Source organism: Entelurus aequoreus, linkage group LG05, assembly GCF_033978785.1.
Source record: "Entelurus aequoreus isolate RoL-2023_Sb linkage group LG05, RoL_Eaeq_v1.1, whole genome shotgun sequence".
Lineage (NCBI taxonomy): Eukaryota > Metazoa > Chordata > Actinopteri > Syngnathiformes > Syngnathidae > Entelurus > Entelurus aequoreus.
This window is the reverse complement of record NC_084735.1, coordinates 38,046,475-38,060,713: the sequence shown is the minus strand read 5'-3', so window position 1 is coordinate 38,060,713 and position 14,239 is coordinate 38,046,475. Positions and strand designations below refer to the sequence as shown.

Sequence of the window (14,239 nt, the reverse complement as noted above, 5' to 3'; positions counted from 1 at the left end):
GATCCCCGGGCGCGGCCACCGCTGCTACTTACTGCTCCCCTCACCTCCCAGAGGGTGGAACGAGGGGATGGGTCAAACGCAGAGGGTGACTTCACCACACCTAGTGTGTGTGTGACTATCAGTGGTACTTTAACTTTAACTTTATTAGATCAATTATTTACAGATGATAATGAATTTATCACTTTTTTTTTACTGGCTTGACAGCACTAATTATTCTGTGTTTTGTGTTCATATTCCTTAAAGAATTTTTGGATTTTAATGGGAAAAATTGCTTCGATTTTAGTACAATTTGGTCTTCATCCGACGTTTTGGAGCAGAATATTCAGGAAAAACTAAGGCAAAAAACAGAAGCGGAATTTAATCTACCACTAAATGGAAAGCCTTTAAGCAGCCATCCAGAGGGGCGTGCACACAAGCGAGGTGAAATTGCATCAAAAGATCAGGTTGTGTGTCGGAAAGGGGATTACAGATTGGTGGGATAAATAAGGGATTTTTTCCCCAGAAAACAAACCGAGCGTGACTATCAGGCAAGGTTGTGAATCTAGAAACGATCAATCTATTTCACTCTGCCTGCTGTATGTAAGGATGGAGATAGATGGGTGTGGAAACTGGTACTTAATTTGCAGTGTGGAGCTGTGCAGTATACATATTAACACATCCTCACACACCGCCAGCAACATTCAGTTTGTACTCACTGCAGCTTTGCAGGATTCATTTCCATGTTTGTTTCCGCCGTTGTCTCCCAGGAGAAGCCCATTGAAGGACTGAGAAGGTACTTGACGGTCGTTGGAAAAAGTAATCAAAGGCGTGTTTGGGCAAAAACTCCTTTCCGACCTTTTATTCTTTCCCTGCCATCCCAATCACTTGGCCTCTAAATGACGGGTCTCTGACATTGATTTTTTAGGCTTATTAACTAAAAATCAAACAAGTTGTAGGACCTCTTAAGAAGTATGCATAGTGGCAATAAATGGAACTTGCAATTAACATTTTCATTGAGTATTGCGGGGGATGACATCAACGATCTCCACATTTCAGCATTAATATTCATGTGCCAAGCAAATAGGAAGAAAAAAGGGCAAAAGTAAGACATGAAATGCAAATTAGCCTCTTCTGGGAAGATATGCTAATAGAACTCACTTGGAGCTTTTCTATGTACATGAGCACAGTCATGCAGGCATACATATTCTTCCTTATAATTCATAAGATCACAATCATCTAAGCGGCACATTAGCATTCTGTAAGGCCCGAAATAGAATAGAAATATCCACTGATTTTAAAAAAATCAGTCTAGACGGGTTTATTGAGATTATTTAGTCCTACTCCCACCTATCATGCTCAGTGTACTTAATAGAAATGTGTCGTTCGTGACCGAGTCCAGTCTTTTCAACGGCTCTTTCATGTGAACAAGAATCCAAATATGTGCTGTTTTTAAATGCGAGTTGCCCTACGCTGCCTTCACATGTGTTAAACCTGACTGGACTGTGGTCACAGCGACTGAAAAGACCTTCCAAAAGAAACATTTGGATTGTAGCAGTTGCTTTAAGGACATAATTCACCACAACTGTTAACTTGACTTTGTCATCATTATTCACTGTCATTGTTGGACTGTGCACGTAACAATAGTGTTCTTGGTTAGCATTCATATATGCAGTTAAGAGTGAGTAATCCGGAGCGGCCCCTTTAAGTGATCGTCAGGAGATTTACCCAAAGGTGGGGGTTTGTTGTGGCCGCCATTTTGAGTCGCTTGATGTTAGGAGTCATTCATTCTCGTCTTTGATGAATAAACGGCGCACACGTTTTTGTGTGTCAAAAGATACTTCAGGTTGTCTTGCTTTCGCGTTACAAGTGCAACAGGATGCATTTTTCTAGTTCATTGTTTTAAGTAGTTTAGGTGTACACACACCAGTTAGGGTAGTACAATTATCTATACACAGTTAAATACTGCGCGCATTATGATTTTATTTTTAGTAAAAGTATGCATGATACATTTTCCCGTATTGTTGAAATGCTCGTGTGTAAATTTCCAGGCAAGTTGACGTACATTAAGGTTACAGTCAAAAGGGGATTCATTTGGCCCCATTCGTCGCGGTTTACCTGACCCATGAAACGTGACAAATTGGGGGTTACACTATCTAATTTAGCCGCCAGTAAATTGTTGAACATTGTAAAATTTGTTTTGTGGCCATTCCAACTCTGACCATTGCGTATGTTTTAACTCCTGTGCGGCACTTTGTGAAACTTTTATAGTTTTTTGAAATGTGCTATATAAATAAAGTGGATTGGATTCAATATCTGACTCCCTTCGGGCAATGAATCCCATCTCCATTAGTTGGTACAGTTAGGGTATTCAAAAGGCCCCATTCGTCACAGTTTACCTGACACATGAAACGTGACGAATTGGAGGGGGTGCACTATCCACTTTAGCCACCAGATGGCAGAAGAGTTTTGAATATCTTAAAATGTGTGAGTCAGTTGCTATGTTGTGGCTGGCACTTTCCACAATTTTCATCAGACTACATTGCAAAATGATTAATCCCCACCTTCCTCTGATGTGGAATGGGGCCATATAAAATCCTTCCTTAGAGTAGATCACCTGTAAAGCTGCTTCATGTCACAGTCAGGTGTATGAACATGTTGGAAATTGTGAATCGCTCTTCCAGGTTCAAACCATCAAAGATACGCCTCACTTGTGCTCACTCTTGTAGAAAAAAGACAGCACCAGGTCGAAAGGGTTTGAGGTATTTATTTTATTGTTAATTTTGTTATTTTGCGCTAAAAAAAATCTTATTGAACCATCATCTTAGTTTCTCTATGTAATTGTATTAATTAAAAATAAATAAATGTTATGAAATTCAGAGTAGAATTAAATTGTGTAAAAATTGTTTGTCCCTTATTTATTTTTTGTGGAATTGGCAACCCTAGCTATGAGGTAAAAAAAAAACATCAAGTCAACAAACGGAAGGAAACTACCTTATCTAACAACAATAAAAATAATATCTATGCTTGGAAGTAAAACAACAACAATAGTTGTCAGTAGTGGTGGTAAATCACACTACACTAATACTGTGTTAGTCATCTGGATTTAAAAAGTTACATTTTACTTGCAAATACAAGGAATTATTAGCATATATAAGTGTTTTTTTTAAACAAATAACTGTGCAGAAAATAATATAAAACATGTAACTCAGGCCAATGAGCCAAAAAGTAACCAGTAAAAGAACATTTACCTTATTGGACGCTGTAAGACAAAAATGATCTCTCACTTTTTCATTTTTCTTAGTTGCACTTAAATCGATGACGCCGACAAAAAACACTCCTTCAACCGAATTTATCACGAGCTGTCGCTTTTGAGCCGAAAGAAGCCTTTCCTGATAAACACGCAGATGACACAGCAGCTGTATCTGTCACAAGGTTGTTTCTTAAAGTGACACACATTGTGTGATCGTCACAAGTTGACAACGGTCTTTGACATACTAAAACACACAAGCTGAGAACACTACTAAATTTTGCTCAAATAAACCAGAATAATACGCACACTTTTGGCACTAAATATCAGGGGTGTGAATCTTTGGGCACATAACGATTCGATTCCGATTCCTGGTGTTGATTCAACACGAGTTTCGATTTAAACCGATTTTCGAAATGTCATAATTTGGTATAATAATTAAAATGAAACTTTTTCTAAACAGGTTACAGTTTAGAAAATCTATTTCTGGTTGCATTGAGATGGCCTAAAAATATTTTTTATGAAAAAATAAATAGTTTTTTGAATATTAGCAATCTATTTAGAATCGGGCTATATAGGAATCAGCATTCGGATGTGAATCAATTTTTTTGTGCATCCCGAATGGAGATCGCCTAAAAACTTGTTTTTAAAATGTGTTATTAAAAAAAAAAGGAAATTTTTTCATTAATTTATTTTTCTAAATTGTAAATGGATTTAGAATCGGGATGAATAAGAATCGTGATTCGGATGTGAATCGTTTTTTTGTGTACCCTTGCTAAATATGTTGAAAATATGTAACAGCGACAGGCTTGTCTAGAAAATGTCTTATTTTACATTAAATCTGTAATGTTCCTCCTTAATAAAGATGGTATTATGTCCAAATGTGAACCTTTATTTCAAAGCTGAGAATATCCTGCAGATTTAAAAAGTCACTTAAAGCAGAAGCGAATAATTGATCCTACATTAAGAAATTAAATAAATTAAAAATATATATAAATATCTTCTTGGTTAAGCTACAATTGTATCGATTGTTTAACAATTATTTGGTGACCGTAATGTGTTTTGTGAAGGTGTCTACAGTCAGTTTGAATGCAATATAATTATTTTAAAAGTGTTTCTTGTCCACATTAACAAGGACAAGATGAGTGAAGTCTTAGGGGTTGGCCAGAATGTCTTAAAGAAGTCCATCCATGCAAGGCTTATCTAAATCCTCTTGGCAGGGCTGAATAGACAGGAAGTGCAGAGAAAACTTACATTTGCCTGAAATGCAGCTCTTTAAAAATACAGAAGAAGCTTTTTTTTTTTCCTGCAAAAAGTCTCACCTTTACTGCTGTGTGACTTCAATAAGATGCATCATATTTATTGAGACGAGGCGGACTTAAGCCGTGAACGCAACCTTGCTTCAGGAGGAAGAACAGAAATGACATCATCCCCAAATTAAAGAGTTTTCTTCTTCCTGCGTGTTTGGTTTCACTTGAGAGCACAAGGTGACCCGATTTCGAGGCTCTCGCCCAGCGTGCCCTCAATGTCGCTCGCCTTTAGTGGCTGCCTGCTGGTGTTTAAGTCCACCTCGTCCTCTTCGTCAGATCTGCCAAGGGTTGGATGTCGCCTGACTATAGGAGGGCTGCAAAGTTTAAAACACACACATATTACATTTCATATACAGGGAGAACAAGATGGTACAATTTAATGCATGAAGGCAAGTTGCAAACAGACGGTTGTTCTTTTTTATGTAGGCTTATTCTTCAGCAAACTTCACTTCAAATGTTGTTTTTTTTAAATGTGCAGCGGCTGATGTTTCCATGACAACTCATAGAAATGACAGGCACTTTAAAATTGAAGGACAGCTCAATTCAATGCAGGTATTTCTTTTGTTTTTTACTGTACATGCACAACGCCTCGAGGCGCCTCTCTGCTGTTAGACTGGAACATGTTAGGCATTTGCAACACAACAGGTTAGTAAAATACAGAGGTATAAATAAATGTTTCCTTTTTTTAATGTACAGTGGGGAAGAGATTCATAAGGCCCCATTCCCGGGTGGATCTCATGTGAGAGGAGGGTGGGATCATTTTGCAATGCGGTTTGCTGAAAATGATTAAAAGCACCACTCTACATAGCAACCGACTCTGTGGTCATAGTTAGAATTGCCACAAAACACATGTTGAAATATTTAACAGTCTACTACCATCTGGCAGCTAAAGTGGATAATGCACGCCCCAATTTGTCATGTATCATATGTCAGGTAATCCACAACGAAAGGGGCCGTATCAATCCCCTTCCTACTGTAGTCATAGTTATGAAGGTTACTGCGGGCATTATTTAACACCAATGATCTGTTCATAATTATCAAATTACGCATTATTTATTTAATATTTATTACCGTATTTTTCGGACTATAAGTCGCAGTTTTTTTCATAGTTTGGCCGGTGTGCGACTTTTACTCAGGTGCGACTTATGTGTGAAATTATTAACACATTACCGTAAAATATCAAATAATATAATTTAGCTCATTCACGTAAGGGACTAGACGTATAAGATTTCATGGGATTTAGCGATTAGGAGTGACAGATTGTTTAGTAAACGTATAGCATGTTCTATATGTTATAGTTATTTGAATGACTCTTACCATAATATGTTACGTTAACATACCAGGCACGTTCTCAGTTGGTTATTTATGCGTCATATAACGTACACTTATTCAGCCTGTTGTTCACTATTCTTTATTTCTTTTAAATTGCCTTTCAAATGTCTATTCTTGGTGTTGGGTTTAATCATATAAATTTCCCCAAAAAATGCGACTTATACTCCAGTGCTACTTATATATGTTTTTTTACTTCTTTATTATGCATTTTTGGCCGGTGCGACTTATACTCCGTAGCGACTTATACTCCGAAAAATACGGTATTTGATCCATGCATTTTAGTAACATATAACAAAGGAATATATAAATAAAATAATACTTAGACATGTTTTTTTTAGAATCAACATTTTTGGAACTCATCTGGAGTACGTTAGGTGCAGATTTTTCAAAAAGTCGTGTATTCCATGGGGGGCACAAGAGCACCCTAGGGTAGGCGGGGGGATATGACATGAAAATGCAATTAGAAACTGCAGTTACATCATAAACCCACCAGGTTGCCACAAACATATTCAGTGGAACCTCAATTCATGAACGCCTCTATTTGCGACCTTTTCGGTTTACGAACCTTCACACCGGGCCAAATAGGCAACCATGTCTCAGCGTACAAACGCTTCATTCATTCAGTCATGTTCCGTGCCGCTTGAAGCCATTGGGGGCTGCCATTTTGATGACATCACCTCCTTTACACGCGGACATGGCCATCTTGAAGAGGCAGGGTCCGCTGCATCACATCCTGTACAAACAGGCGTGGTCATTTCAAAGAGCTTCGAGGCTAACGGCACTTCCGACAAGTTGTTTTTCCACAATTGTTGTACCTTGCGACGGTCAAAGCTGTGTAAGACTGTCTTAGAGATCACTTTGTGTAGTCAAAAACACTTTAAATGGGGACGGCGTGGCGTAGTTGAGAGAGTGGCCGTGCCAGCAACCTGAGGGTTCCTGGTTCGATCCCCACCTTCTACCAACCTCGTCACGTCCGTTGTGTCCTTGAGCAAGACACTTCACCCTTGCTCCTGATGGGTCGTGGTTAGCGCCTTGCATGGCAGCTCCCGCCATCAGTGTGGGAATGTGTGTGTGAATGGGTGAATGTGGAAATACTGTCAAAGCGCTTTGGGTACCTTGAAGGTAGAAAAGCGCTATACAAGTATAACCCATTTACCATTTACCATTTAAATGTGTCCAAACTCTCCCAGTCGCGCTGTATAGCTCCGGGGCGCTAGACAACCGCTTTGAGCTAGCGTTTTAGCTAGTTAGTCTCCGGCTTGCAGCCCCTTAAATTCGAGGATTTTATCAGAGAAGGGGGCTTTGTTCCGCAGCACGTCTTTAATTTAAGTGAGACCGAAAGAGATGCCACAGCGGACCTTTATTACAGCGAAGGAAAGGGCACTACCAGGACACAAGCCAATGAAGGAACGCCTCACACTGCTCGTTCGTGCGAAGGCTAGCAGTGACTACGTGAAGCCACTGTTTGTTTATCACTCCGAAATTGTTCAACAATGCCACTAATATTGGCAGATACAGGTTTTTGGTTTTTATTGTAGTAACATAGTGGTTAACGTTTTACAGCGCTCTTTTAGTTTGATATATATATATATATATAAACATTTAAATGTTTTCAAAGTGTGCATTTTTTTACTAAAATGGGGACTTTTGTCGAGGCTAGAGCCAATTATTAATATTTACATTTATTCTTGTGGGGAACTCTGCTTCATTATACTAACTTTTTGGTTTATGAACCATGTTCAAGAACCAATTAAGTTTGTAAATCGAGGTTCCGCTGTATATGACCACAAGGTACAGTATAATGTTAAAAGTGCTCACAGACTGTGGGTGGTCTGTACTCTGCGCGAAAGGTGTGCAGTCATAAGAGCTTCTATAGTTGTGTGCACTGCCTCGTTATAGTTTTCCAAGACTTTTTTTTGAAACACCACATTTCCCACAATCCCTGCGTGTTAACGTTTTGGTGGTAAAATGCAAGTTTGTGTCACATGTAATGTGTATCGATGTGAAAAATACACGCCGAGCAGTGTTTCATGTGATACGAGTGTGCAGCGCTGTGATACAATTTGACGTACGCTTTGAGTAGGCTTGTACCACTGCGGATTCTGTTGTTCGTACGTTCCGTACCAGTATGTTTGGACTTCTCCAGTTACACTAACGCTCTTGGGACATTCGATTTTAATGATCTTTTACGCAATAAAAGTCGGTAAGTTTTTGAAGGGTGTAAACATATTTAAATTTCTTTTTTTCATAATATTTTTGCTCAGATTTCTCAATCAACTTTAATTTTGACCCTACTAATGTCACTTAGTAAAATAACTCATGTTGTGCAAATGTACACTAACGGAAAACTGTGAGATTTAAAGGGTTAAAAAAAACATGACATGTTTAGTATTTTTGTTAAGGGCTGAATTTGATTGAAAGATTTGAGCGGAAAAACCGAAATGTTTTATGCCCTTTGAAAAATGAAGGACTTACACATGCTGTTTAGCTTGGTGGGATTACCTAATAGCTACTCGTGTAACGTACACCTGTGAAAGAAATGGACATTGACATTTTAAAATTAAAAATGAAATGTATAATGGGGTGAAATAACAATAATTATGGCCAAAATTACTACAAACATATAGGACAAAGAAGTCAGCCTTTGTCACCTGAGGGTTAAGACACTAGCGCCCTCATGTTTTGGTCTATTTCATTTGTCGCAGTTACACATTTTGCAAAAGATAATTGCACTGTTATGCATAACTCAAGTGTCCACTACAGATAACACTGGTTCTCAGGAAGTTAAATGTCAATGCAATGATCTGTCAAACCTTAAAGTTTTACTTGACCAAATGTTAAAACACAAGCAATATGTTTGCAGTGGTCAAAGTTTGTCTACCTAATTGGAACACCCTGGTCTTTTTAAGAACCTACTACAAAAATGCTAGTGAAAGATAATCTATGTGACAGAACTCTAGTGATTTTAGGAGTCTGCTTCAAACATGTTATTCCCTTAAAAGTTTTGAACTGAGCTGTTAGTTAAACTCTATCAACCAGTGGAACACCAGTTGACGAGCCCTAATTTACAGTCCTCAGTTAACACGGTTTTTTTTTAATTAGGGAAGAAACCAGACTACCAAGAAGAAGGTCCAAGGTAGTGTTGTTTTGTTTTGACCAACCACAGTTAATCTGCAAGTGACCCAAGATCCACCTCTTCAAGTGGTCTAGGTCTGCTTGTCTGGTGCTCACCAGAGTTCACATGACACAAAGATAACAAAACAATGCAGTGTGAACACACCTTAAGTGGAGTTAGGACAACATCTCAGACTACAGATTAGCACAGTTAGTACAGTGTGTAAGTCTGCTCGGTTAGTCATCCAGGATGAGTTTCAACTAGAATCCAAATTCTTTGTCACACCAAGCATCACCTTCATGTGTCACAATCAGTCACTGTCCGGCCTGTAGAGGTACTTCATCATCAAGTTGTCCATCTTCTTCTGCTTCTTCTTGCCTCCCTTCTTTGGTGTCCCATCGTCATCAGATGGCCGTTTGGGGCTCTTCTTCACACTGTTTGAGCTGCGGTAGGAGGAGGAAGAGGAGGAGGACGACGATGACGACTCTGAGGACGAAGAGGAATCCTCTGACTCACTCTCCTTCTTCTTGGATTTCTTTTTGGACTTTTTGCCCTTCTTTCGCCTCGAGCTGCTCCTCCTGCTGTGACGATCGTCCGAAGATGAGTCATCCGATGAAGAGATTTTGCTTTTTTTATCTTTACGACTGCGAGAAGTGGCACTGAAAGTGCTAGAAGGTCGACTTGAGTAGTCTAGAGCCGAGCTGGATGCAGAGCGAAGCAAACTGGATTTGCTGCTACCAAGTACCTCGTCATCGCTCTTCTTCCTAGCGTCCTTGCTTCCTATGTCCTTATTCTTGTCCGCTTCCTCATCACTGGAATCATCAAGCTTGCTACGCTTGAACTTGATGGGTTTGAAGCTGAGCACCTCATTAATGGCCGCCTCCAAGTCAGGGTCCAAGTAGTTCCGGTGCGTAACAGGCTTGATGTCAGACGTATCTGGCGGGTTGTCCGAAGAACGAGGTCGGGCAGGGGTAGAGAGGCTCCGGGTGTGGGAGCGAGGACTGTAAGGAGAAGCCCCTCCTTCTGTAATTGCCGCACGAGGCCCATCATCGTCATCATCGACATGAACACCGAACTCGCTGAGGCCGCAGCTACGAGCGACAGACAGGCGAGAACTGCTGCGCCTGTCATCTTTCCAAGAGCTGCTACGGTCCAGAGACCGCGAGGTGACGTGGCTCACACTGCTGATGGTGGACTTGTTGTCATCGTCCAACAGTCCCCTCCTGGTGGACATCCTGCTGGGAGCCACAGAAGACACCATCGAGTCTTTATCGAACTCAGGGCTGCTTCTGGAGGTCCAGCGTGACTCCAAACCCTTCCTGGCTCTGCTGGTGGCCTCAGAATAAGCCATGGAGATGACCGAGCCTTTGTCATCGAAGTCTTCTTTTGTTTGACTCTTCTTCCAGTCCTCCAGGAGATCCTTGGACTTGGCTTTGCGGAGGGAGGTGTGGTCAGGTGTGTCGGGCTGTTCTTTCAGGGCGCTGAAGAGGGAGCTCTCATCGCCGGTCCCCCCAATGGAGTCTTTCAGGTTGGAACGCTTTCGATAGCTCAGGGAGCTCATGACCGACACAGACCTGCTCTGCTCTAGATCTTTGCCATTTGGACTTCCATCACTTGTCTTCTCCTTACATTCTTTAGCATCCCCGTTTGCTGAATATCTAAGGGCATCACAGTAAAATAGTGCAAAGAATACAATTGAGTGCATTTCTGTTGAGGCACAGAAATGAATATAATGAGCAGCATATTGTTCCCGAGGTCGGTGCCCTGATACTAATCTGTAACGTCAGACAGAACTGTAAATTTGTCACTTTCTTTCTGTCCTCGGGAGGGTGATGTCAAGGGACATGCTCCCTCCCTCCGGCTACTGCGGTTTATGTACACTACGCACTGTGGACGGAGTGGGAGTCAACAAGTGAGAAGATCTATGGGAGCAGAGGCATCATTTAGCAGGCGCGCCAACTGGCCACAGGCCACTTCAATAAATTTGACAGCAGCCACTTCGCCGTTCCGCCTGCTGTCATTAGACAGATTACTGGAAAGGAGAGCGATGACACTGAATCGCGTAAATTACCCATTCTATTTGTAGCCGCAGGTATTGCTGCGCCATTTTAAGACTCAAGATTGATTGATTGATTGATTGATTGATTGATTGATTGATAGTACTGATACAGTTATCAGGTTCAAAGAAGGGCCTGTTTTAATCTCAAAGGCAGGGGTCTCCAAAGTTATAAAGAAAAATTGTGGAGACCACTTTGAAACATTTTGTACATTAAAGATATACTCAATGATACACTATCGAACAGAACATCCACATCTTAGCGTTACGTTATAAATAAAGAAAATCAATGCAATATCTTATCTTAACCCCCTTGAGATATTCAATTTATTTTTATTATTTTTTTACGAATAGATAGATAGATAGATAGATAGTACTTTATTGAATACAGTGGTATCTAAACTTACGTGGTTAATAGATAGATAGATAGTACTTTATTGAATACAGTGGTATCTAAACGTACGTGGTTAATTGGTTCTGTGACGGCGCTCTTAACTCCAAAAACTTGTATCTCAAATCAGCATCTACCATTGAAATTAATATAAATCCATTTAATTGGAGCTTGATCCCCCAAAAAGCACACTTTTAACAAAAAAACCCCAACATATTTTTGATAAGAAATGTTACATGAACGTATTACAATGTACTACTAACAACTACAGTAGATTTATGTAATTATGCACAGCTTGATGTACAGCTTGACTTCTATGATTTTTCCTTCCAGCAGCTTCTCTGTCAAACACACTATCAGCAGCTCCTCCATATTTTCATGGACAAACGTCCGCCGTTGAGATTTAATTTTAACATTCTTGGCTGGCCTGGGACTCGTTCTGCTTTAGTGTGGTGCAGACTAGCAGTGATACGCTCGAATTGCTCCGCCAAGTTGATGACATGCTCTGTCATGTTTTCGATGATTTCTTTCTTTAATTCAACAAATATAATTTGCTTATTCTTCTCAGCACTATTCTCACTTTCTTCCTTCCCATGGTTAGAAAAAACAAAGTTATGTCCATCTCTAGCTATAAAATAAAGCTAGTAAGTAAAACAAGATGTCTCATCGGATCTTACGGGGTTCACTGTGACATTTGCTATGCCAACTAATGGCTAAATGTAAGACAAATAGCTCTTTGCTTAAAACACTCCTCAATTGAGGTACCACTGTATTATTATTACTATGCCAACCCAAACCTTTTTCCAGGCTTTAGCACACTCAAAAACTCCCAATATCTTGCAATTAACTAGTACATATGTACGGAAACCATCAAAGACTAGTAAGACGCACAGGGCATCAGCTATTTTGGTTTGAATTCAGGTCCAACTTTTGGAAAGGATGTGGGGCAGTTGCATTTTTTTCTTTGTTTTTTTAACATTCTTATCCGCGGTGTGTTTATTTTGCCTGCAGAATGTTTTGCGAGCCAATACTTTGGAGACCCCTGCACTAAGTTATGAATAGAAATTGGTACTGTCTTTTACAGTCTATGAACCGAGTAGTGTACTGCACCGCAGATCACCTAAGGTAGTCAATAAATACTGTAGGTAATCTGTACATCATGATTGAAAAAAAATATTGCTTTGTCATGTGTGCTAGTGGAGAATTGTTAATTTTAGCATTGTTAAAACCACACATCTATTGGTGTGCTCAGTATTATTAAAAAAAAGAATGTTGGAGGTCTCCAGTCTCCAAGTGCACTCTTCGATACAAGTCCTTATCACAGATCTACCACGAGGATCCTAATGGTCATTGTCTGTGATGAGGCAACCGGATAAGAGGGAAGCACTAACCTGGCGCTCTTCAGACTTCCTTCGTCTGACTGGGCTTTAGAGGAGGCTTTGTTCTTGGAGAGCCAGGACTTAACTCCATCCACACGGTCCTCTACCTCAGAATCCCCATCCGTCTCATCCCCACTGCGAGGACAAAAAGAATGATAAAAATGATTCTTATCTTCCCTTTAAATTTGTACAGTATTACTCTCAGTCTACTTAATCTCCAAACCCGAATCATTTCGACAGTAATAAGATCAACTGACTTGTTCAATGAATATTTATTCAGCGTAATATCACATAATGGTCACCTGGTACTGTAAGGGTAAGGGTGAGCATAAATCATATTATGTCATTATTAAACATTGTAGAAGCACATGCATGCACATCCATGCAGAATGCAGATGAGGTCCTTGGAGGGATAATCAACGTGTTTGGCTGCTGGCTACAAGCATCTGTGTGGCATGTCACCCGCTCTTGATGCTTGTAATGGAGCGGAGCCATGAGCTACCTAAGGCCCCCTACGCTTGACATAACAATCAATACAGAGACCTGTGGATCCATCGGGGGAAACACAACAGATTCCACCTGCACTGGCTGTTTTCATTCATTGATTTAAATACAATGGTGGAATTCCACAGTGTGCCTCTCACAATGCTTGTTATAGATGTGCTGTCGTTGTATTCTGGTATAACATGTCTGTGAATGAAAAAACTGCTTTTAAGAAAAGGTAACTTCCTGGAGTCATTACACTGGGGAACATAGAATATGTATTACAATAGGTACTCTTGGTTGCTAATTAAATGCCATCAGTTTTCCTCCATCATATATCTGTATAGTGTGTATGATATGATACACCTCTGCAATGGAGATTTGTAAACATGCATTAGAGGGATATTCTTGCCAAAATGTACACAGAAATAAAACAAAAACAAATGCTGGCTGTACAGAGGATATGAAACTGATCGATTTCATGGCCATTGGCTACACTTCATTTTTATCATCTTCGTTATTAATACATGTTTCCAACAAGTGGAAATAATGAATTTGCTCATGTACAGAGGTACATGTATCCAGTAATGTGTTATTTCCAACAAAAGGGGGCCTTTATATGCACAATACAACAAACACAACCAGCATCATTGGCACCGTCTTATGGTCCAAACTTCATGTAACCTCGGAAACTTAAGTAGGGAATAATCAATTCAGTCCCCAACTGCTGCATTTCATTATTGATAGTGACTTCAAAAAGGACAACAAAAACTGGTAATGTTTGGGAGTTAAACCTTGAAAGCTGCAGCTATCGATTATTTTGGTAACCTATTGATTAATGTGTTCGATTACGCCAGTAATTGGATAAAACACTTTATAGCCTCATTGCATGTTTTGGGGAAAATAGTTGAAATAAACAAAATGTGTTTTTCTTACCATAACTTTCA

General features: G+C 39.9%; 1 protein-coding gene across 3 annotated transcripts in view; it reads right to left on the bottom strand.

The window, feature by feature from the left end:
• Window positions 1-2,734: 2,734 nt before the first annotated feature.
• The window catches only part of LOC133650612 (unconventional myosin-XVIIIa-like), a 202,148-nt gene continuing 190,643 nt past the window's right edge, over window positions 2,735-14,239 (bottom strand). For 2 of the 3 annotated variants that reach the window (XM_062048067.1, XM_062048068.1), the window contains 3 exons: window positions 12,822-12,944; window positions 9,279-10,641; window positions 4,728-4,850 (listed from right to left, as the gene is read on the bottom strand). In XM_062048067.1, the coding sequence (XP_061904051.1) occupies window positions 9,294-10,641; window positions 12,822-12,944 (1,471 nt within the window). In that variant the 3' untranslated portion in view covers window positions 4,728-4,850; window positions 9,279-9,293. Of the gene's footprint in view, window positions 4,851-9,278; window positions 10,642-12,821; window positions 12,945-14,239 lie in introns of all 3 variants that reach the window. The other variant, XM_062048069.1, reaches the window with a different exon arrangement.